Source organism: Schistocerca americana, chromosome 9 (genome assembly GCF_021461395.2).
Source record: "Schistocerca americana isolate TAMUIC-IGC-003095 chromosome 9, iqSchAmer2.1, whole genome shotgun sequence".
Classification (NCBI taxonomy): domain Eukaryota; kingdom Metazoa; phylum Arthropoda; class Insecta; order Orthoptera; family Acrididae; genus Schistocerca; species Schistocerca americana.
In genome coordinates, this window is record NC_060127.1 from 102,020,875 (window position 1) to 102,047,241 (window position 26,367).

Consider the following 26,367-nt stretch of genomic DNA (forward strand, 5'->3'; position numbering starts at 1 on the left):
AGGTATTAAAATTCATGGAGAAGAAGTAAAAACTTTGAGGTTCGCCGATGACATTGTAATTCTGTCAGAGACAGTAAAAGACTTGGAAGAGCAGTTGAACGGAATGGACAGTGTCTTGAAAGGAGGATATAAGATTAACATCAATAAAAGCAAAACGAGGATAATGGAATGTAGTCAAATTAAATCAGGTGATGCTGAGGGAATTAGATTACGAGATGGTCGAAGTAGAGAGGATATACGATGTAGACTGGCAATGGCAAGGAAAGCGTTTCTGAAGAAGAGAAATTTGTTAACATCGAATATAGATTTAAGTGTCAGGAAGTCGTTTCTGAAAGTATTTGTATGGAGTGTAGCCATGTATGGAAGTGAAACATGGACAATAACTAGTGTGGACAAGTAGAGAATAGAAGCTTTCGAAATGTGGTGCTATAGAAGAATGCTGAAGATAAGGTGGGTAGATCACGTAACTAATGGGGAGGTATTGAATAGGATTGGGGAGAAGAGAAGTTTGAGGCGCAACTTGACTAGAAGGGATCGGTTGGTAGGACATGTTTTGAGGCATCAAGGGATCACTAATTTAGCATTGGAGGGCAGCGTGGAGGGTAAAAATCGTAGAGGGAGACCAAGAGATGAATACACCAAGCAGATTCAGAAGGATGTAGGTTGCAGTAGGTACTGGGAGATGAAGAAGCTTGCACAGGATAGAGTGGCATGGAGAGCTGCATCAAATCAGTCTCAGGACTGAAGACGACAACAACAACAACAACAACAACAACATTGGCTCTTCAGGCAGTTTCTGTTGCGATGCAGTGGGCCTCGATTCCAAAGTCATACCCTTGTTTTGTCACCTCTTATAACCTTCTTTAGAAGTTCTGAATTGTTGTTAATTTCATTCAGCAATTCCTGAGCTATTTCAGAACAAACTTCACTGCTGCACATTTCATGCCCAAAACATCCAGAAAAAATTGTCATGAGCCAAAGGACATAATTAGCAATTTCTCTACTAGTGATTCGCCAATTTTCCAGAACCATTTTCTTTTCTACTTCCACATTATCGGCAATTGATGTGCCATGGCATCTGAGGCGGTTGTGCCCCTCAGTGTATATTCAGCTGTCTTCGAAACATTTATACCACTCGTAAACTCTTGTCTTAATCATAGTAGATTGGCTAGGAGACACAGTCAACAATTGGAACACAGTGCTGCAGTTTATTTCATTTTTCCAGCAAAAGTTAATGCAAAGGCTTCAATCCATCTTTTTTTTTTTTTTTTTAAAGTAAAAATTTGCCAAGCACTCGAAAATGCATATAACCTTCTTGAGTGTCAACAATAGGCCGGCCGAAGTGGCCGTGCGGTTAAGGGCGCTGCAGTCTGGAACCGCAAGACCGCTACGGTCGCAGGTTCGAATCCTGCCTCGGGCATGGATGTTTGTGATGTCCTTAGGTTGGTTAGGTTTAACTAGTTCTAAGTTCTAGGGGACTAATGACCTCAGCAGTTGAGTCCCATAGTGCTCAGAGCCATTTGAGTGTCAACAATAGACTAAATATTAAAAACAGCTGAAAATGAAAATGTACATCAGGAACCTGTATATCAACAAGATATAAACTATTTTGAATGTGGTGTATGTAAAGCCCTGAAATTAAAAAGTTCCCGTTACGTTTTGATCACACCTTGTATGTTTTTCCAAGTTTTTCTTTCGTCCTAGGATTCTAATGAACTTTCCTACATTTCCTTGTATTTGTTTTTTCTTTTACATTTCTCTCCTGGTGTATAAAGAAACTCTTGGTCCAAAGACTATCATCTTAGAACCAGTGTGTGTGGTGTGTGTGTGTGCACCGTACAGTTTGGTTATCTGGTTCTAAGACTCTTTATATTTATACTTTACTGTATAGTTCATATCCAATTATAGTAATCCACTTGGTGTGAAAATAGCATTACTTGCTCAGCACTATGTTGTGTCCTTTGTTGTTCAACTGAGCTCTTGGTCGTAGTTTGGTGAGGGCCATTCGTTTCAGAGGACCTAAGGCTGTGTAGAAGTTGCTGTGTAGAGGGTTTGGAATGATCCAGGGTATTTTGGTTAAGCTGTTCCGGTCCAGGGTGACACTGGGTTACAAGAGCAGTGTTCCTAATCCTCCTGTGACCTCTACAGACCAACTGTAAAGGAGCCATTTCAGTATAATGCTACAAGGGAGAACAAAAAGTAAGTTACTCAATTAAACATATTAATTTGATTGAATCTCTACAAAATACATCACCTCCAACAATATTCATCAAGGCTAATGCACTTCTCAACATTTCATGTACTGATTAATGCATTCATCATATTTTTTCCTGTCTGTTCTGTGCCCTTTTAGGTCTATTTTGGATTCATGTGAGAGAAAAATGTGACAAGGAGTCAGGCCAAAAGTGAAATGGGTGTGAATTGCTTTTGTTTTTTGACTAAAACAGTCTGACACTCAATGATGGTTGACCAGGTGCATTCTCATAGTGGTGGAGCCAATCCTTTCATCACTACAATTCAGGCTGCTTTTTTATAACACTGTCACTGATTAACTGTTCTACGTTGGGAACAAGTTCTTGATAGACTATTGCCTTAATGTCTGATGAGTGGTAGGGACAGACAGTGTTTTCACACTCCCAACTGTTTTGCATACTATGATCATAGGGTGTAGTCTTCCTTTACCTAAACTTGTGCTTGGTTCCTGAGTCATACGTAAGGCTCCATATTTTCTTGCCTATAAAACTTTGATCAAAAACATGACCATCCACATTCTAACTTCAAAGTGTATGTTGGTAATGCCTATTGGGAGTGGTCATGAGAAGCTGTGATGATGAAACAGCTGATTTGTATAGTCTGTGATGAAATTGTGCATTTGTTTTGATTGAGAGAGAAATATTACATATTTAACATAACAAAATCATTAACATATTAGAGGCTAAGGTGCACTCAGTCAGCTTTCAGAAAAAAGCGAAAAGTAGTTTAACACTGTGTTTATTTTCTGATTTTTGCTGTGCCTGGGTGTTTCTGTAATTGATTTATGTAAGTATTACATAACTGTGGATTGAAGTAAACAGAAAGTAGTCGAAAACGAAACTATCAAGTCCCAGGCAAACATAGACCTCTGGCTACATTACAAATCAGTCCGTAACCTCAACCAATCAATTGGCTATGCTAACTTGGAATCAGATTGTCACCTTCCAACCTAATGAAGACATTGGACTCTGCTATAGACCAATGTGTCATAACAGTGTAGATTCTGTCTTTGAGGCAAAATGATTAATATTATTCAACGCAGACAGTGCAGACGTGCTCTATATATATCAATAAAAAATCATTTAAGCAGAAAATGAAGAAATGCTCATCCTCTCACCACGAATGGCGCAGTGGCCAACGGCGTTCACATAACGACCGTGAACAGCAGTGTTTGCATAGAGTTATCAGCACTAACAGACAAGCACCAGTGCATGAAATAACCACATAAATCAGTGTGGAATGTACTGCAAATGTCTCCATTAGGACAGTGTGGAGAAATTTAGCGTTAATCTTAATGGTCTGTGACAGCAGAAGACGCATGCAAGTGTCTTTGCTAACAGCACGACATCACCTGCAACACCTGTCCTGGGCTCATTACCATATCGGTTGGACCCTAGATGACTGGACAACCGGGCTTGGTGAGCTGAGTCCCGATTTCAGTTGGTAAGAGCTGATGGTAGGGTTGGAGAATGGCACAGGCCCAATAAAGCGTTGGACCCAAGTTGTCAACAAGGCACTGTGCAAGCTGGCAGTGGCTCCATAATGGCGTGGGCTGTGTTCATGTGGAATGGACTGAGTTTTCTGATCCAGCTGAACTGATCATTGACTGGAAGTGGTTATGTTCGGCTATTTAGAGACCGTTTGTAGTCTTTCAGGGGCTTCATGCTCCCAAACAATCATGGAATTTTTATAGATGACAGTGCGCTATGTCAAGAGCCGCAGTTGTTCATGATTGATATGAAGAACATTCTGGACAGTTCAAGCAAATGGTCACTCAGGTCACCCGACATGAATCCTAGTGAACATTTACGGAACACAATCGAGAAGTCAGTTCATACACAAAATCCTGAACCAGTAACACTTTCGCAGCTGCGGGCGGCTATAGAGGCAGCATGTCTTAGTATTTCTGCAAGGGACTTCTGATGACTTGTTGAGTCCGTGCCACATGGAGTTGCTGCAACATGCTGGACAAAAGGTCCGACACGAGGTATTAGGAGGTATTGCATGGCTTCTGTCGCCTCAATGTATGTTTCAGCATAAAAGGTGGGGGGTGTTGATTGTGTGTGTGTGTGTGTGTGTGTGTGTGTGTGTGTGTGTGTGTGTGTGTGTGTGAGTGAGTGAGTGAGTGTGAGAGAGAGAGAGAGAGAGAGAGAGAGAGAACAGAAATGTTCATATGCAACAAAACCAGAATGTGGAGGAAAGGTTATCAACAAAATGTCATTAATTTTTACATTAGGGGCATGTGGATGCATCTAGTTATCAGCTGTTCATTGGCTACCTTCTACCACCCGCCCAAGGGTTCCTCCAACTTTAATGTAGGCACAGTACCCAACATCTGCTCCATACAAAAAAAAACCGCAATGGGTCGACAGAAGCGTCCGATCCCACGCGTCTGCTTTGACCCGTGACGTAAGGGTGTTGTCGTGTGTGACGTCATGATGGCGCGGAGTTTGGTTTGAGTGTGGCTGTCTCCAGTTCTGTTTTATCTTATTTTATTTACTTTTCTGATCTGTTCGTTCTATCTCGTGAGATTTTTTTTTTTAAATTTAAAAACACATATTACTTATTTTAATTATCTGTTTCCTCCAATTTCTGTTTTAGTTTATTATATTTATCTTTCTGATCTGTTCGTTGTATCCCGTGAGATTTTTTTTTAAAAAAACAAAAAACTCTAATCAGCTACTGAAGCATCTTTATCTTCTATGGGTTGCAGGGGTTACGACCCCTGGGGAGGTGGGTGGGTATTCATGCATGGCTGTCTTCACTTACACGTTGTAGCTACGCAAGGCGTCTAAATTTGTTAATATTTAGTTTGCCCCCCACCCAAAACACCCCATTTCCCGCACTTGTCCCGTTAGTGTCATTAGGCTTCTTGTGGAAAGTGTGTGTGTTTGTTTTTGTTTCCGCCATATTTGTGACGTCATGGGTCAAAGCAGACGGGCGGGATCGGACGCTTCCGTATTTCCACCGCAGTGTGTGAATGGCCATTTGTAAAGTTTAGTAAAAACATGGTGCTGACAGAATGATTTCCACTCTGCAGTGGAGTGTGTGCTTATATGAAACTTCCTGCCAGATTAAAACTGTGTGCCCATCCTGACACTGGAACTAAAGCTGTGAATATAGATAGTGAGTCGTAGCCAGTTTGCTCAGCACTTGCCCACAATAGGCAAAAGTCCTGTGTTCAAGTCACTATATGGTGCACAGCTGTAATCTGCCAGGAAGTTTCATGGTTTCAATGAATTTTTCTGTTGTGTGTGCAATTGCATAACACATAAACGGGATTGTGGTAAATTTTGTCCTTCATTAAATTCAGTATGACAGAGTGCCCCTGGAATGTACTTCACATTACAGCCTGTAATCAGATGCTTATAAGCACATCAAACTGTGATGTTAAATATGACTAAATTATAAAAAGACTTGAAAAAGAGAGATTTTAATGCTTAGGAGGCTAATAGTGGAGTAGAGTGGCAGCATCACAGGAGTCTTGTTGCCTTGGTGCTAGTTAGTTCAGTTGCCTCCCTTCCATTTGCACTTCCTTCCTCATTTTTCCTGTGTACCAATCTCTTTACAATTGATGAAGGAATCGTATGAAGTCACAGAGATGATACAGTTTTCTTAATATGACATTCCCTTTTTTTATGCTATATATATATATATATATATATATATATATATATACAAAATTCAAGCTTTCGCAACAAACTGTTGCCTCATCAGGAAAGAGGGAAGGAGAGGGAAAGGCGAAAGGATGTGGGTTTTAAGGGAGAGGGTAAGGAGTCATTCCAATCCCGGGAGCGGAAAGACTTACCTTAGGGGGGAAAAAAGGTCTTTAAATATGTCTGCTTGTGTCTGTATATGTGTGGATGGATATGTGTGTGTGTGTGTGTGTGTGTGTGTGTGTGTGTGTGTGTGTGTGTGTGTGTGTGTGTGTGTGGTTTTTTCTGATGATCAATAAAGTATGACTGTTTTAACTCTACATTATTCACAGAATATTTCTATTGATGAAACTCTGTAGATTCAACTTATCTAAAAATTAAGAAGAAAGAAGTCATTACTCTAATTTTGTAAGATACACATGCTGTGATGTGGCCCAGTCGGTATGGTTGGAAATGAAGAACATACTTTGTATGTCATGATCAGAGTGTAGTAGCTTTTATTATTCAAAGATGACCAGTTTCAACAGTCTTATGCTCCCATCATCTGACCTAAAGGGGGGGGGGGGGGAGATACGAAATTCCATTTACCTTATGGAACTTGCTATAAAATTGCCGTATTACATTACATGAACTCAAAGCATAAAAGGCATTCCACACAACAAAAATTGATGAAAACCCAGTTGATTAAATGCACACTTGTCTCACCACTGGATGGCGTGTGTGGTACAAACTAAATGACCACATGCTGTGATTACAAGTAATGAATGGCTATGCACCAGAAATAAAGGTGTGTTTTTCAAAGTGCTCAATATAACGATTAAGAATGCTGCCTGACTATTCATATAAAATTACTACAAGTTTATGCTCCATACAAAATCTGCAGTAATTACATACTGTCTGCTTATTGATAGTGAGAAAACAGTAATAACCAAAAAATTTAAAAAATAACCTATATCTTTAACAAAGCTATGTGACATAAAAAGAAAACCTCACTGGTGCAAGCACAAATGAGCTGGCCAGATCTGGTGGGGTCCTGAAGAGTATTACGCGGAAAGGAGGGTGGTGGGGGTGTGGGAATTGCACACAAAAACCACATAGGGCCAAACTTACTTCAAAAGTCATTTAATTCAAATACAAGCCTTACTGGATATGAGGTGTCTTATTACAGCACCATTTGTAGTGTACCCTACCCCTCCCACCCCCCACCCCCCCCCCTTATCATTATGTTTTTGCTGTAGATCAAATGATGGCTGCATAAGGCTGGGGCATCTGGTCAGTTTGGAACAATAAAAGTGTCCACACTGCTGTCACAGCATATGAAGTGTGTTCTTAAGTTTCAATTACTTTCATTCTTGCATGACCTAAACAAGTATTCAGGTACTCCCTCTCCTGACCACCGAAGCTAAGTTACAGAGCACCACTGCCACATGTAAAATTGCATGGTGTGGGACTATTGTTGTCATTGTCACATATACTTGTAAATTTTGCAGAAGCTTCAGAGGCAACTGGAATTCTTAGCTGTGCAGGAAGAATACATAAAAGATGAGCAGCGCAACTTGAAAAAGGAGTACCTCCATGCGCAGGAGGAAGTTAAGCGGATACAGAGTGTTCCCCTGGTTATTGGGCAGTTTCTCGAGGCTGTTGACCAGAATACTGGAATAGTTGGCAGCACTACAGGTATACTTAGTTTTTTTGCCGTTTCATTAATAGCTAGTTGTATGTGTGAACACCTGAGCATGAATACAATATTTCTCCAGTTTCTTTGTGAATTTTTTGAGAAACATCAAAATGCCTTAACTTTAAGGAACAGTAATGCTGGAAAGTTTGCACCAGTATTTTTCAACAAGTAATCTTTGTCTTGTTGTTTCAGTCTGTCAGGAGTATGGGGCATACATTTGACAAACTGTAGTTATTCCCAATATCTCTACACCATCTCATTCTTCCTATTTTACTGTCTCAAAGATCCATGTTATTCATAATGCCAACCGACATATAACCTGCCACTGTTTCATGTAATTCGATGTCTCTTACATTGCTGCATGTAGATTTTGTCACAAATACCAATTACTTACCAATCCTCTTGGACTTTTTTACCCAGTTAAAAGTAATTAATGCCATTGCACTTGATTTCTCCCTGGTCCTCATGTTCACTTATATCTTTCTTCCTGTTGTGCTCGAAATTGATTCTGCATACGTGTGCAGATCCTGCCTTGACCTATCTACCCAAATCTCACAAATCTCCCACCACCCCTGTCCCCTCCCCTGCTCTCACCACCACCTGTTAATCTCAGAAAATACTTACTTTTTTTCCCTGTATTGGACTCATGGAAACTCTTGCCTGTGTGAGGATCACCACATACATAATGCAACATTTTGAAGGTTGCTAACTAATCTTACAATCTGACATTACTCGATTGTTAATGTAGATTTTTCCGGGCATATATTGCTAATGAAATCTTCTCAGCTTCCATCCAGATGGCTGTGCCAAATTCCACTACATTTTGACAGTCATTTTCATCATCTTACGATGAAGTCAAAAGATGATAATGACACTCATCAAAATATCATAATGCCCTCAAGAGCTCGGCAACCATTTGCTAAGTACGGGCTTGGCGGCCCCGTGATTCCTGAGCTGGGGACTGATAAGCACCACCAGTCTGCTGTTACCATAAGCTCTGGGCATGCTTCAACGACCACCGTATGGCATGGCAATGGAATGTTGTGTGTCTCAAGGAATGGGGGATCTTGGCTTGACTGCCTGGAATGGTTCCCACTTGTCGAGATTAACAGGGCAAAGCAGGTGGAACTACTTATGAAGACTGAAAAATTGGGTGAATGTGATGTAACTGTTGAACTGCATAACTCCCTTAGCTCTAGCAAGTGTGTGGTCACATGCCATGACATTATGGATAATGACATAGCCAAACTTAAACAAGAATGGGCATTGCAGAGGAGAGTGGATGTAGAGCAAAGGACGTGTAGAAATAATGGAGAAATTGAGACCACCACGTTCATTGTGACCTTTAATTCTCCAACGTTGTCTGACCTCCTCATGGCAGGTTTCATCCGACTTAGGGTTAGGCCTTCCATACCTAATCCAATGCAGTGCTACAAATGCCAGCGTTTTTGTCACATGACGCCGAGTTTCAGGGGTGAAGTGACCTGTTGGAAATGTGGAAAGGCAGCCCATTAAGCTGGGATTGACTGTCCATCTCCAGAAGTCTGCATTAACTGCTCTGGGAGCGATCCAGTCTGGAGCAGAGACTGCCCTGTTTTTGCACATGAAGAAAAACTTCAGGAAGTAAAAGTCAACAAGCGGATCCCCTATGCTGAAATAAAAAATGAATATAAGGCGACGAAACCTTCCGTGTTTACCACTTCTTATGCTTCCATGGTGCAGAAACCTGTTCCTGAGATTGACGGCTCGATGCAGATGATGTCCAGTGTACAACCATACACCACCAGACCCTATACTTGCATGTGTACATGCCAAGGCAAAGTGAGTAAGGATAAAGCAATCCAAGCAGCCACCACAGAAAAGACCAGCAGCAGTTCCATAATGAGTGTCAAGAAGACAGAAGACAAGCAGAGTGTCCCTAAATGCCCCCTTTCCTCCTCATCTTCGAAGAGTGAGGGTGCAGGGAAAGGTTCATGATGTTCGGGTCAAAAGCTGTCCTGAGCACTGTCGGGCATCATTTTTCACATCTGACTGATGAGGAGGACATCATGGAGTTAGATGCCTTGGATCCAAGCAGACCCCTCCACTCACCCTCGCTCTACAACTGCTTCACCTCCACAGTGCAAAGATAGGGGTAAATTAAAACCACATTGATTTAATGGTTACCATTCTGCAGTGAAACTTGCAGGTGTTCAGGATGCATGTGAAGGAACTCGGTCTCTTATCTCAGGGTAGACCACTATGTCTCCCTCTTATCTCAAGGTAGACGTCTGTGTCTCCAGGAGACTCGTTTCCAACAATTGTACACCCCTGAGCTATGAAGCTATGTACTCCACAAAAAGGACGACCTGAGTGGGGAGAGAGCTAGAGGTGGCATAGGTATTTTCGTCAGTACCGGATACCATTCCTTGCCTCTCTTTTACGACAACTTGACAAGCAATTGCTATATCAGTGCATGTGCCCTTTACTTTCCCCCACATGATGCACATGATGAATAGACCCTAATCGACCTTATTACACAGCTCCCCTGCCCCTTCATCCTCTGTGGTGATTTTAATGCACACAATGTGCTTTGGGGTTCTGCAAATATCTTCCCCTGGGGATAGAGCAATTGAGAAGCTTCTCATGTCATCATGCGCATACTTGCTAAATGTGGGAGAGAGCACTCACTTCTGCACAGCAACTAGGTCGTTCTCTGCCATTGATCTCTTGCTTTGCTCTCCAGCTGTTACTAACACTGCTCAGTGGGAAGGGACCGATGACTTGCACTGAAGTGATCACTTCCCTATCTGGATTCACGTGCCAGATGGGGTGGAAGCCAAAAGGAAACTGCCACAATGGGTGCTGAGTGCGCTCCTCCTCTCCTTCTTTGTCCCCCCCCCCCCCCCCCCCCCCGCCTCCCTACCACACAACTTCCTGATGCTGTACCTGTCGCCAGCTAGTCCCTGGACACACCATCAGGCAGCGTTTGTCTTTCCCCCACATGTACGCTATTATCCCTTCACCTTCCCTTTCGCACCATCTCCAGATTGATGCTTGCATCCCACGCATTCCAGCCTGAGATGATGGATTTGGCTTGTGTGTGTGTGTGTGTGTGTGTGTGTGTGTGTGTGTGTGTGTGTGTGTGTCTGTCTTTGTCTTTACTGATGGTGCGATGGCTGTAAGAGTTTCTTTTAATCATGCGTGCCTGCAACTTGACATGTTTTCCTTACAGTAAGTAGCAATCTGTCTTTTCCTGCATCGTTGCTGAGACGCAGTGTTGAATGCACCAGAAATTCAGTGCCCCTTTTCATGCCTCTTATTGGTTATGTGAAAGTGTCATCCAATTGACTGTGCAAAACTAGCAGAACTGATGCCTTACCAACCTATGAGCAATGGAGAGACAGCACCTTGACTGGCATCAGTCATGATATGTTAAAAATAAAATTTTCACATGGAGGCCCTGCAAAAAAAAAAAAAAAAAAAAAAAAAAAAAAGGTTGTCTTACACTTGGATGAACTCAGTAATAGGTCACAAACACTGAAATAAACTGTGTGTGGTTGATAATTAGCATCCTTACAAGGCCATATAGGGAGACACAAGGAATCTTTGGTTGTAAATAGTTTCTTTCTATTCTGATTTTTTAAGGCTTTCATATGGCTACTGATAATTCCAGCTGTACTGTAAATTATATTTTTAGTTGATGCATTGATGCTAATATGGAGCTGGAAATTAAAATATCTCACTATTAATTTCTTTCATTCGTTAAAACAATACTCATGATTGATATCCTTTTCATTTCTCAAGTTTTTTGCATCTCAAAATGAAATTCATGTTTTGTTTCTGGGTAGGTTCAAACTACTATGTCCGAATACTGTCGACAATTGACCGGGAACTTCTGAAACCTTCAGCAAGTGTTGCTCTCCACAAACACAGCAATGCACTGGTTGATGTTCTCCCACCTGAGGCTGACTCATCCATATCAATGCTCCAGGCTGGTAAGTCAGTATTTTTGTGACATCTATTACAGAATGTAAATATGTAATGTATTATTATGCAATCTTGTTGACTTTGTGGTCACTCGGTTTCCTGAGTAATTCCTTTCTAAGTGAAGTCATAAATGGTGTAGAATGATTTAGATAATGCGGTAGTCTAGCTAGCTCCTTTTGAATGTGAGTAAATACTTCCAAACTGATTAGCAGATAGTTTACTGAGAATATTATTGTATTTCAGAAATATCATTTGTAGGCTATGCTGTGCTGTAATGACACTCATTAAATTATACATACCAGTTTCCAAGCACTTCATAATTCATCTTATCTAATCATCTTGTGATACTAATTTTTGTTACAGATGAGAAGCCAGATGTAACATACTCTGACATAGGCGGTATGGACATGCAGAAGCAGGAAATTAGAGAGGCTGTGGAACTGCCCTTGACACACTTTGAACTCTACAAGCAGATTGGTATTGATCCACCCCGTGGTGTACTGATGTATGGGCCACCAGGCTGTGGAAAGACCATGCTAGCAAAAGCTGTTGCTCATCATACTACTGGTACAAAGCTCTTACTTTTAGTAGTTCTGAGAAATGGAGTATTTCAGTTTTTTCAGTTTTCATTTAATGTCTCATTTTTGGTTAATCAGTAAATGAAAACTGTCAAGTCTTTTTGGGAATAATTTATTTATTGCTAATTAGCAACTACAACTGTTCTTGTAGTTAAAGTGCACACTGACCCACGCAACACCCTTACACTTCCACCAATAGCTTTAAAAATGTGAAACCTTGTGCATTACTTTCTAAGGAGTTGAAAAAATTTAAATGAGTGTTATGGGAGTATGGCAAACGTGAGTCATCAAAAAGCTTCCTTTATAATAATTACTATTTAAATTTGCTTCACATTCTATATGTAATTGGTTAGTGGCAACTTAAAATTAAACTCTGGTGACAGTTTATCTAAGATTAAGAGCTACTTCATTTCTACCACAATGTTTCCGTTGCTGTCAGAAAACACTTATAGAATGTCACTTATTTTAGCAGAAATGGGACTTCAGTAATTTCTCTTTTATCCACATTCACAAACAGGGTGTGTTTTTATTTTTTATTCTATATATATAAACAGGATAGTTACCAGAGGCCTTTAAAAATGCTGGTGCATAAAAGATTACTGATAAGGGAAAGTTGGCAACAGGTATGCTTATGAGAGTAGTGTTGCCCTCCTCTCACGCTAATCCTTTTCATGCAATACATTATATCGAAGATTTTAAATTAAAACCACCTTGAATTTTTTAATAAAAATTTAGAATTCTTATCAAATGTGCTATGAAGTTTCAACTATGAAGTACAAAAACATAGTCTGTGATTTGTTTGTAGCTTATTTTTCCAGCTATTTTATTATCTGAAGGATACATTATTTTAAAAATACAGTTGGTGGGGAGGGGGGGGGGGGCTAATTGGACGAGTGTCTTTGTGTGTTGGGAGATCTAGAATTTTAACTATGCTTCTCACTGACACACTTCAAATGTGTGTAAACTTTAATATTTGAAAGCTGTGTACTGTGTTCAACAAAAGAGTAACAAATGATTATTAGTTTCAGAATGAGTTCCCATTTATCCAATTTTTTTCTGAACAGTCGTGATTTTTTAACTCTTTAAGAGTAAAAATTTGTAATTAATTATGACACCAGTTTCAGACCTGGAGAAACAACTTTCATTGTAAAAAGTTACATTTGCTCACTATATCACACAGCAATGCACAAGCAGTAGGCTGCTCCACTGATTGGTATGGAACACACAGAAACAAGTGTGAAAGAAGCACAGTTTTTCCAGTGATGATAGATTCTTCCAGCTGCACAGAATTTTAGCCAGTTCCTTTTGTGGTTACTGTTTACCATCTAGATAAAGGCACTAAATGTTGCAGTTGGTCAAATATCATATTGAAAGGGCAGAGCTTCTGACACTGCATGTCATAGAGGTGTTGGAAAAGTTAGATTTTACCAAAAATGTTGCAGCAATTTTCGCTAACAACGAAAGCACCTATTATGAGAGAAACAAGGAAAAACAAAAGTGTTTTTTTTTTTGTAAGTTGCAAGAAAATAGTGCAAATGACATAGTAAGAGTATGTGTACAGAGCTGTAGACACTTACTTACACATTTGACATAAAAATTTTCTGGGTATGGTACTGTGTCATATTGTATAAAACTACTGCTGGAGAAAAAAAACATCATTTCGGCCACAGTTGCACCAGCCTTCTTCTGGGTCTACTGGTGCATTCTAGCTATGCAGTGCCCCTTATATTTTGTTATTACTGTTCACTGTACGTGCCATTATCTCATAATTTTAAAAATATAGTTCATTTCATTGGTCACTTAACCCTTTGGTGACCAAATTATTTCCGGAAGTTGTAGACTTATTATGAACACTTTATTGGGCTAAGAAACCATTCATAAAATCATAGTTTAGATCTTGAAAGTGAGAGATTAGCCTAAGAGTACAAAAAAGTTAGTGGGAACTATTGTTCCCACCGAACTCTGGAGTAACTTCACTTGCTAATTTAAAAAAATGTATTTCCTCTATTTTTTAGTACAAAAACATGTTAAACATTACATTTATATTTGTATTAGTTCACACTGTCCTTTGAGTTCACTAAGGTGATGTACTATGGAACTTAGAGAAGCATGGTGCTACACACAAAGGTACACGACTGTTGCTACACATTATTTTTGTTCTCTTTTATTTGTTCTTGGTGCTACATTGGCAGCATCTTCTTTTGTTGTACCTTTTGTCGGGAAATGAGTTCCAACTTTCTCAAGACAAACTTCATCTGGTACTCCAGACACACCTCGTTTTGGTGTTTGAAAATGAACAGGCCTTCCTCTTCTCTTACGACTTGAGAAGCCAGAGATAAGCTGCCTTGCCAAGTGCAATCTAAATGTTAGCTGGTCTGCTTCCGTCTTCTGTAGCTTCCACATAACGTAGGAATTGACAACTGCCAAATCCACAACAAAAGAAAAACAGTTTGTGCCACCACTTCCATGAACGACGGCCTACAGCGTACCGTTCACGCAGCTAATCAAATCTATCCACTCCTTCCATTATTTTATTATACTCTGCCACAGCCAAACGGCAGAATACTTCACTTCTGCTTCCACCATCTTACCTTGTAATATTTATGTAATTTTCAGTCAAATCCAGCAAATATACACGAATACTATCTCCCTCATAAATATAAAAGTAGATAAATACAACACATGCAAAAGGAAAGCACACTATCAAAAAACGCTTTAGCGGTTGAAACAGTGGCTCGTTTTCACGCGGGAAATGCGCTTCTGCATTGACTGACTCACAAGGTAGAAATACAAAAGCTTTTGCCTAACTGTTGACAATCTACACATAGCTAGCACACTGTAACAGAGATGGTAGCACAAGTTAGAAGTGGGAACACGGATTACCACTGAACTTACAGTCAAAACAAATAAGTGGGAACTATAGTTCCCACTGGTCACTAAAGGGTTAAGGAGGAAGGAGAGGGAACTTTATTTTAATAGGTAATTGTGGTGGAGGGAGAGTGTAACCTCTGTTGTCTGTTGGCTCTTGTATTATGTGCCATGACTGGTGGTCACTGTTGAATGAGAAGGTGGCTGCTGTTTACCAAATGCTGGACATTGTCTGCGCGGCGGCAGTTACTCGCCAGTAGTGAAAATAAATTATTATGCCTTTATAAAGAATGATTCCATACAGATTTTTCACTCATTTCGTCTGTATTTCTGCACATTATTTTGAAAATGTTGTGAACTTGCTGAAAATAACTATAGTTTGAAATATAAAGAAAAGCAGTGGCAAGAATGTTAGTAGAGTTTCCAGATTGGAAGTTTTTCTTACACCGTCTCTCATTTGCTGCAAGTAAGTGGTTCCTTCTCCTTTTCTTATTACATATATAATCATACTTATTGTATATTTTTCATCCATTATTCTTATCTTGATTTGCTCGTTCTCTAACCACTGTAATGGGTTGTGTGAACTGAATTTAAATCTTTCTTAATTGACGTGCAATGGTCTCTTTCAGGTTTGTAAACTTTCCACCAATTGAGTTGATATTTTCCAAAGATCTCAAATTATTCACTATAATTGATCACTTAATATGGTCATCCTTATTACTTCTAATGAAACAGACAGAGGGAATTCACTTTTATGAACAAAACATGTGTAGTACAAAAAAATATATACTTAGCTGTTTGTACCATCCAGTGGCAAGAATAAAATTCATCCATGTTCTGTAACAAGATGCGTAGAGAAGAAATTTGGTGATAATCTCCATGATATTGACATAGTTGCTTCTGTTATTTAACCTTCTTTTGTTGAGTTCTGTGTAATCTGTCCATGTCAGCTTATTCATGGCACTGTTGCCACATTTCACTTAAGCTTGTATTGTTATTCTGTGAACAAGTCTTTTCAATCGCATGTGAAAAACATAAAAGCAGTTATAAACACAAATTAATTTTATCTAGGTGTTAAAAATTGATTTTTATTAATTTAGTGTAATAACTACTCTCACTACATTTCAGCGGCATTCATCCGGGTAGTCGGCTCAGAATTTGTCCAGAAATATTTAGGGGAAGGCCCACGAATGGTGAGAGATGTATTTAGACTTGCCAAGGAAAATTCTCCTGCCATCATCTTCATCGATGAGATTGATGCCATTGCAACGAAGCGATTTGATGCACAGACTGGTGCAGACCGAGAAGTGCAGAGAATTTTATTAGAATTGCTCAACCAAATGGATGGCTTCGATCAGACTACAAATGTTAAGGTTAGTGCTGCTGACTCCACATATTGATTTTTGGTACTTAATGTGTTGGCCCACTGCCACATTTCATCATCACTGATTTGGTCTATGATTAAGAGACTTTATTGATTCTAGCAGAGTGTAAATGATGATTAGGAACAAGATTAAATCATTTCTGTGTTTGTCCATTTCCTGTCATTTTAAAATCCTTTGCTGACATTGTCAGGACAATGTTTGATCTTATTAATCAGTAACTCAAGGCAGAGATCTCATGATAGGTTTAAATATACAGTGGCGACTCTGATATATTAAAATAGAGATAAGAAAGTGTTTCTGATTACAGACTCATTTGATTGCCCCCCTGTCTAAATACAAAATATGAAAGAGTGGTATATTCAATCAATAGAAACTCTAGGTTGGAATATCAACAATGTAGGAAAAGGTAGAGTGCTACTTACCATAAAGGTGACGTTAAGTTGCAGACAGGCAGAATTAACACAGTTACACACAAGCTTTCGGCCACAGCGTTCGTCAGAAAAAGATAGAGAAATGCACATCTCATGTACATGACTGTCAACTGTTGGCAGCTCAGACCTCTAGTTGAAGCCTGAGGTGCCAGAATTTTCCAACAGTGGAATTTCAAAGCTTGTTCGCCTCTATGATAAAGTGCCTAAATTTTTGTTGAGACTGTTGGAAAGCGGTATTTGTCACTTTAAAATGAATAAATCATTTTGTTCCCTATACCTTTTTTTTAATATATATATATATATATATATATATATATATATATATATATATATATATAAAATAGAAGGAAACATTCCACGTGGGAAAAAATTATATATAAAAACAAAGATGAGGTGACTTACCGAACGAAAGCGCTGGCAGGTCGATAGACACACAAACAAACACAAACATACACACAAAATTCAAGCTTTCGCAACACACTGTTGCCTCATCAGGAAAGAGGGAAGGAGAGGGGAAGACGAAAGGAAGTGGGTTTCAAGGGAGAGGGTAAGGAGTCATTCCAATCCCGGGAGCGGAAAGACTTACCTTTGGGGGAAAAAAGGACAGGTATACACTCGCACACATGCACATATCCATCCACACATACAGACACAAGCAGACATATTTAAAGACAAAGAGTTTGGGCAGAGATGTCAGTCGAGGCAGAAGTGTAGAGGCAAAGAAGTTGTTGAAAGACAGGTGAGGTATGAGTGGCGGCAACTTGAAATTAGCGGAGATTGAGGCCTGGCGGATGACGAGAAGAGAGGATATACTGAAGGGCAAGTTCCCATCTCCGGAGTTCGGATAGGTTGGTGTTGGTGGGAAGTATCCAGATAACCCGGACGGTGTAACACTGTGCCAAGATGTGCTGGCTGTGCACCAAGCCATGTTTGGCCACAGGGTGATCCTCATTACCAACAAACACTGTCTGCCTGTGTCCATTCATGCGAATGGACAGTTTGTTGCTGGTCATTCCCACATAGAATGCATCACAGTGTAGGCAGGTCAGTTGGTAAATCACGTGGGTGCTTTCACATGTGGCTCTGCCTTTGATCGCGTACACCTTCCGGGTTACAGGACTGGAGTAGGTGGTGGTGGGAGGGTGCATGGGACAGGTTTTGCATCGGGGGCGGTTACAAGGATAGGAGCCAGAGGGTAGGGAAGGTGGTTTGGGGATTTCATAGGGATGGACTAACAGGTTACGAAGGTTAGGTGGACGGCGGAAAGACACTCTTGGCGGAGTGGGGAGGATTTCATGAAGGATGGATCTCATTTCAGGGCAGGATTTGAGGAAGTCGTATCCCTGCTGGAGAGCCACATTCAGAGTCTGGTCCAGTCCCGGAAAGTATCCTGTCACAAGTGGGGCACTTTTGTGGTTCTTCTGTGGGGGATTCTGGGTTCGAGGGGACGAGGAAGTGGCCCTGGTTATTTGCTTCTGTACCAGGTCGGGAGGGTAGTTGCGGGATGCGAAAGCTGTTTTCAGGTTGTTGGTGTAATGATTCAGGGATTCCGGACTGGAGCAGATTCGTTTGCCACGAAGACCTAGGCTGTAGGGAAGGGACAGTTTGATGTGGAATGGGTGGCAGCTGTCATAATGGAGGTACTGTTGCTTGTTGGTGGGTTTGATGTGGACGGACGTGTGAAGTTGGCCATTGGACAGGTGGAGGTCAACGTCAAGGAAAGTGGCATGGGATTTGGAGTAGGACCAGGTGAATCTGATGGAACCAAAGGAGTTGAGGTTGGAGAGGAAATTCTGGAGTTCTTCTTCACTGTGAGTCCAGATCATGAAGACATCATCAATAAATCTGTACCAAACTTTGGGTTGGCAGACTTGGGTAACCAAGAAGGCTTCCTCTAAGCGACCCATGAATAGGTTGGCGTACGAGGGGGCCATCCTGGTACCCATGGCTGTTCCCTTTAATTGTTGGTATGTCTGGCCTTCAAAAGTGAAGAAGTTGTGGGTCAGGATGAAGCTGGCTAAGGTAATGAGGAAAGAGGTTTTAGGTAGGGTGGCAGGTGATCGGCGTGAAAGGAAATGCTCCATCGCAGCGAGGCCCTGGACGTGCGGAATATTTGTGTATAAGGACGTGGCATCAATGGTTACAAGGATGGTTTCCGGGGGTAACAGATTGGGTAAGGATTCCAGGCGTTCAAGGAAGTGGTTGGTGTCTTTGATGAAGGATGGGAGACTGCATGTAATGGGTTGAAGGTGTTGATCTATGTAGGCAGAGATACGTTCTGTGGGGGCTTGGTAACCAGCTACAATGGGGCGGCCGGGATGATTGGGTTTGTGGATTTTAGGGAGAAGGTAGAAGGTAGGGGTGCGGGGTGTCGGTGGGGTCAGGAGGTTGATGGAGTCAGGTGAAAGGTTTTGCAGGGGGCCTAAGGTTCTAAGGATTCCTTGAAGCTCCGCCTGGACATCGGGAATGGGGTTACCTTGGCAAACTTTGTATGTGGTGTTGTCTGAAAGCTGACGCAGTCCCTCAGCCACATACTCCCGACGATCAAGTACCACGGTCGTGGAACCCTTGTCCGCCGGAAGAATGACGATGGATCGGTCAGCCTTCAGATCACGGATAGCCTGGGCTTCAGCAGTGGTGATGTTGGGTGTAGGATTAAGGTTTTTTAAGAAGGATTGAGATGCAAGGCTGGAAGTCAGAAATTCCTGGAGGGTTTGGAGAGGGTGATTTTGAGGAAGAGGAGGTGGGTCCCGCTGTGACGGAGGACGGAACTGTTCCAGGCAGGGTTCAATTTGGATGGTGTCTTGAGGAGTCGGATCATTAGGAGTAGGATTAGGATCATTTTTCTTCGTGGCAAAGTGATACTTCCAGCAGAGAGTACGAGTGTAGGACAGTAAATCTTTGACGAGGGCTGTTTGGTTGAATCTGGGAGTGGGGCTGAAGGTGAGGCCTTTGGATAGGACAGAGGTTTCGGATTGGGAGAGAGGTTTGGAGGAAAGGTTAACTACTGAATTAGGGTGTTGTGGTCCCAGATTGTGTTGCTCGGAATTTTGAGGTTTTGGAGGGAGTGGAGCTGGAAGTGGGAGATTGAGTAGATGGGAGAGACTGGGTTTGTGTGCAATGAGAGGAGGTTGAGGTTTGCTGGAAAGGTTGTGAAGGGTGAGTGAGTTGCCTTTCCGGAGGTGGGAAACCAGGAGATTGGATAGTTTTTTGAGGTGGAGGGTGGCATGCTGTTCTAATTTACGGTTGGCCTGTAGGAGGATGCTCTGAACAGTCAGTGTGGATGTGGGAGAGGAAAGATTAAGGACTTTTATTAAGGATAGGAGTTGACGGGTGTGTTCATAATAACTTTCGCTTTATTTCCATTTCCGTTTTTCCCACATCACTGATTATTTTTAGCCGCTTCCCACAGGTTTTAACGCCATTATTTCTTCGTCAGACAATTGTTAGCCACATTTTCATAATCTGCCACCACAATCCCACTCCTTTTAATATACTACACGCAGTTTTTTCGAAATTTTCCCGAATTTCTCCGTCCTTTAACGTGTTTTGGCGGCAACACAACCACCTAACCTTTATGCACATCGCTGTCTACCAGCCCAAGTCCAACATAGCCCAGCTGTAACCAACACCTTTCGCCTTTTTTCATTCCAGATCTCCAGTTACTTTCCGGTTCACCTTTATCTCTCCCCATATATTTTTATTTTCATTTTCATTTCACCTCATGTTACACTTTCCACCTTCTAATACCATGTCACCCTCACAACACCCCCACAACGACCCCATTAAGTTTTATTTACATTCCCTCCGCAAACATGCCTTCGCCCTAGCCAGATTACGCTCCCATATTCTATTTTCTCAGGCTTGTCTGACATTTGGCATCACCCCCAAAGGCCTCACACTTAAAGTTCCCATCTCTGGCTGCAACCCTTCCTTCCATCAGTCCCTATACCAGTTCCAAACTGAACAATCCATTGCCCTCACCCACCTAATCCTTCACCTACACATCAACTCAGCCAATGAACACACCCGTCAACTCCTATCCTTAATAAAAGTCCTTAATCTTTCCTCTCCCACATCCACACTGACTGTTCAGAGCATCCTCCTACAGGCCAACCGTAAATTAGAACAGCATGCCACCCTCCACCTCAAAAAACTATCCAATCTCCTGGTTTCCCACCTCCGGAAAGGCAACTCACTCACCCTTCACAACCTTTCCAGCAAACCTCAACCTCCTCTCATTGCACACAAACCCAGTCTCTCCCATCTACTCAATCTCCCACTTCCAGCTCCACTCCCTCCAAAACCTCAAAATTCCGAGCAACACAATCTGGGACCACAACACCCTAATTCAGTAGTTAACCTTTCCTCCAAACCTCTCTCCCAATCCGAAACCTCTGTCCTATCCAAAGGCCTCACCTTCAGCCCCACTCCCAGATTCAACCAAACAGCCCTCGTCAAAGATTTACTGTCCTACACTCGTACTCTCTGCTGGAAGTATCACTTTGCCACGAAGAAAAATGATCCTAATCCTACTCCTAATGATCCGACTCCTCAAGACACCATCCAAATTGAACCCTGCCTGGAACAGTTCCGTCCTCCGTCACAGCGGGACCCACCTCCTCTTCCTCAAAATCACCCTCTCCAAACCCTCCAGGAATTTCTGACTTCCAGCCTTGCATCTCAATCCTTCTTAAAAAACCTTAATCCTACACCCAACATCACCACTGCTGAAGCCCAGGCTATCCGTGATCTGAAGGCTGACCGATCCATCGTCATTCTTCCGGCGGACAAGGGTTCCACGACCGTGGTACTTGATCGTCGGGAGTATGTGGCTGAGGGACTGCGTCAGCTTTCAGACAACACCACATACAAAGTTTGCCAAGGTAACCCCATTCCCGATGTCCAGGCGGAGCTTCAAGGAATCCTTAGAACCTTAGGCCCCCTGCAAAACCTTTCACCTGACTCCATCAACCTCCTGACCCCACCGACACCCTGCACCCCTACCTTCTACCTTCTCCCTAAAATCCACAAACCCAATCATCCCGGCCGCCCCATTGTAGCTGGTTACCAAGCCCCCACAGAACGTATCTCTGCCTACATAGATCAACACCTTCAACCCATTACATGCAGTCTCCCATCCTTCATCAAAGACACCAACCACTTCCTTGAACGCCTGGAATCCTTACCCAATCTGTTACCCCCGGAAACCATCCTTGTAACCATTGATGCCACGTCCTTATACACAAATATTCCGCACGTCCAGGGCCTCGCTGCGATGGAGCATTTCCTTTCACGCCGATCACCTGCCACCCTACCTAAAACCTCTTTCCTCATTACCTTAGCCAGCTTCATCCTGACCCACAACTTCTTCACTTTTGAAGGCCAGACATACCAACAATTAAAGGGAACAGCCATGGGTACCAGGATGGCCCCCTCGTACGCCAACCTATTCATGGGTCGCTTAGAGGAAGCCTTCTTGGTTACCCAAGTCTGCCAACCCAAAGTTTGGTACAGATTTATTGATGATGTCTTCATGATCTGGACTCACAGTGAAGAAGAACTCCAGAATTTCCTCTCCAACCTCAACTCCTTTGGTTCCATCAGATTCACCTGGTCCTACTCCAAATCCCATGCCACTTTCCTTGACGTTGACCTCCACCTGTCCAATGGCCAACTTCACACGTCCGTCCACATCAAACCCACCAACAAGCAACAGTACCTCCATTATGACAGCTGCCACCCATTCCACACCAAACGGTCCCTTCCCTACAGCCTAGGTCTTCGTGGCAAACGAATCTGCTCCAGTCCGGAATCCCTGAATCATTACACCAACAACCTGAAAACAGCTTTCGCATCCCGCAACTACCCTCCCGACCTGGTACAGAAGCAAATAACCAGGGCCACTTCCTCGTCCCCTCGAACCCAGAATCCCCCACAGAAGAACCACAAAAGTGCCCCACTTGTGACAGGATACTTTCCGGGACTGGACCAGACTCTGAATGTGGCTCTCCAGCAGGGATACGACTTCCTCAAATCCTGCCCTGAAATGAGATCCATCCTTCATGAAATCCTCCCCACTTCGCCAAGAGTGTCTTTCCGCCGTCCACCTAACCTTCGTAACCTGTTAGTCCATCCCTATGAAATCCCCAAACCACCTTCCCTACCCTCTGGCTCCTATCCTTGTAACCGCCCCCGATGCAAAACCTGTCCCATGCACCCTCCCACCACCACCTACTCCAGTCCTGTAACCCGGAAGGTGTACGCGATCAAAGGCAGAGCCACATGTGAAAGCACCCACGTGATTTACCAACTGACCTGCCTACACTGTGATGCATTCTATGTGGGAATGACCAGCAACAAACTGTCCATTCGCATGAATGGACACAGGCAGACAGTGTTTGTTGGTAATGAGGATCACCCTGTGGCCAAACATGGCTTGGTGCACAGCCAGCACATCTTGGCACAGTGTTACACCGTCCGGGTTATCTGGATACTTCCCACCAACACCAACCTATCCGAACTCCGGAGATGGGAACTTGCCCTTCAGTATATCCTCTCTTCTCATCATCCGCCAGGCCTCAATCTCCGCTAATTTCAAGTTGCCGCCACTCATACCTCACCTGTCTTTCAACAACTTCTTTGCCTCTACACTTCTGCCTCGACTGACATCTCTGCCCAAACTCTTTGTCTTTAAATATGTCTGCTTGTGTCTGTATGTGTGGATGGATATGTGCATGTGTGCGAGTGTATACCTGTCCTTTTTTCCCCCAAAGGTAAGTCTTTCCGCTCCCGGGATTGGAATGACTCCTTACCCTCTCCCTTGAAACCCACTTCCTTTCGTCTTCCCCTCTCCTTCCCTCTTTCCTGATGAGGCAACAGTGTGTTGCGAAAGCTTGAATTTTGTGTGTATGTTTGTGTTTGTTTGTGTGTCTATCGACCTGCCAGCGCATTCGTTCGGTAAGTCACCTCATCTTTGTTTATATATATATATATATATATATATATATATATATATATATATATATATATATATATATATATACACACATGCACTATCTACTTTATGGATAGCCATGGTGCTTATGAAAGTCTAGGTGGACACTCCCATTTTAGCAATTATAACAGCCAAATTTATAAAGAAAACCTTCGTGGTTCCAGGAGGCAACTACGTGAAAACAACAATGATCTACAGAAAATACGCATTTGTCAGAGGATAGAGCATCAGCCAAAGTTTTTAATTTGCATTATGCATGCTAAATTCGGGTACCATTTAAGACATGACAAACATCAGTGCAATATTCAAACTCAAACACTTCGTCGTCGAACACAGTAGTTATCCTTCCTTGTAACTTGTCCATATTAAGTGACATCGGAGGCAGGGACACACAATCTTTGATGTAACCCCATAAGATGAAGTCTTGTATAGTAGAACCTCAATTACACGACCATCGATTAACTGATTCCTCAGATTATCCGACTGTGTGTCTGACCATCTGTCTGTGCTCAATGTCAAACAGCGTGCTAGCACTATTGATCAATTGTACTCCTGTCACGGTTTACAAGCACATGAAGGTTGGCTCCACCAGTGGACGAATTGTCATGGCTTGAGGCAAGTTGCTATTACAGGTTAAAAACTTTCTGCTGCTGATGATTGAGGTAGGGAGTTTGTTAAAATAAATAAATTAATTAATTAAGTGGTAACTGATCAGTTATACAACATTGATAGATTTGATAAGCTATAAAATGCTCCCTTAAAAAACTCTCACCTCTAAGAATAATAAAACAGCTACAGGCATGACAATAACAAAGAATAGCCTGACCATTGCAATGTGCACAATGCAGGTGGTGGCCATAAATTGATGTTGTTTGTAATTGGCTATCTCAGAAACCAAGAGAATTAAGAAACAAAAATGTCACCATTTACTGTTCATTACTAAACTCAAAAAAAGTGCTCAGATGCAGTGCTTTGTTAGATTAAACAGAAGAGGGTTGTAATCTTTTTGAAGCAATGAAAATCCTCAATTTGAAATATTCAATTTTCGCAGCTGCTCAAGCTTGGGAAGAACTTATGAAAACCACTCTACACTCCACAATCATGAAAGGAGATTTGTTCTAGCCTAAACCAAGAACCAGAACTTACAGAAACTAACAAGCCAGGTGGTACAGATTTGGTCACTGATTTGGAAACTCTTCAGAATGATATCCAGCCTGCTGATGTGGAGTAATGGCTGGCAGAAGGTGACATTACTGCTGTTACCAATGAAGAACTTGAAGATCATCAGATCATTGATCTTGTTTTTCAACAGTATAGTGTTAAGCAAGAAGAGTTAGGTGATGAAGAAAAGGAAGAAGACAAAAAATCGACCACACTGCACCAAAGGATGCATTCGAGACTGTCTCAAATATGTGGACCAGCAGATAACCGCTACAGCTTTGGACATATTATGGACAAGGAAGGAATGTGATGCAGCCGCAAAGTGAAGGTTTAAGAAATTCCAACAGAAAACATTTTAAATATTTAAATATATTTTCTGTTTCCCTTTCCCTGTGTTATAGGTGTGGTTTTTTTTTTTTTTTTTTTTTTTTTTTTTTTTTTTTTTTTTCCTTAATTTTGATTTATTGTATCATTTTGACCTTTATAAAGGCATTGTTTCATTCTCTTCTGATTATCTGATCTTTCTAGTGTTCTGACCACTCCCTGGTCCCAAAAGTGAGGGTTAATTGAGATTCAGTGTCAACTGTACTTGCTAGGTGATTGTGGGAACCACTGTAGAAGAGGGTAGTCATGATGGGAAGCACATCCAATCCAATGCCAATGCAATTTGAGATTGAGATACTCACAAGTATCTGAAAGAAAGTAGGGTGGAACACTAGTCTTGTTGCAAAATGAAGTGTCTACTGATTTCCTGTAATTGTGGCGTAAGTCATTGCTACTGCATGTATGGGTACACAGAAGCAGCCAGTTTTCTTTGCAAAAAAGAAAAAACACTCTCTAAACTTTTGGATGTGGCACAAAAACGTGTTTGAAGTGAATGACAGATGTATTCCACTACCTCATGTGGATGTTTTGTGCCCAGATGTGCCCATTATGACAACTCACCTTTCCAGACACATGAAACATGGCTTCATCACTGAAAACAGACTTCTATGAAAGACCATCTGCCGCCAGTAGGTGGGAGTCATTGCAAAATTCAGAACCTTATTGTTCCAAGCACTAAACACTTGTCACAGCTGTCACAGGTATGGTTTTACAAGCAAACATTTGCATAAAATGTGCTGGACTGTCAATTGCAGTATCTGCCATTCTCTGCTCTCCAGTGTTGTCAGTTTCTATGAGCTCCCGACAAACAATTCCCACACACAGTCCACCTTCTCTGCCGATGGTCCCAGGCAGCCCATTTTCTTCAAAGTACATAAGCAGCCATTCTCACAGAATGTGTTGTACCACCCACAGATTGTTTTGTCTGTTGGAGCTTTCGCCAGTATTTGGTACTGAACCACCACAAGTTACTAACATTGAATGAATTGAAGGACAGAAACACCCAT

The 26,367-nt window shown here is 41.9% G+C and overlaps 1 protein-coding gene across 1 annotated transcript in view; it reads left to right on the forward strand.

The window, feature by feature from the left end:
* LOC124551063 (26S proteasome regulatory subunit 6B) overlaps positions 1–26,367 on the forward strand; it is a 46,888-nt gene that overhangs the window by 4,951 nt on the left and 15,570 nt on the right. The window contains exons 3-6 of the mRNA XM_047125948.1: positions 7,400–7,586; positions 11,418–11,564; positions 11,920–12,123; positions 16,131–16,375. Of these exons, the coding sequence (XP_046981904.1) occupies positions 7,400–7,586; positions 11,418–11,564; positions 11,920–12,123; positions 16,131–16,375 (783 nt within the window). The remainder of the gene's footprint in view (positions 1–7,399; positions 7,587–11,417; positions 11,565–11,919; positions 12,124–16,130; positions 16,376–26,367) is intronic.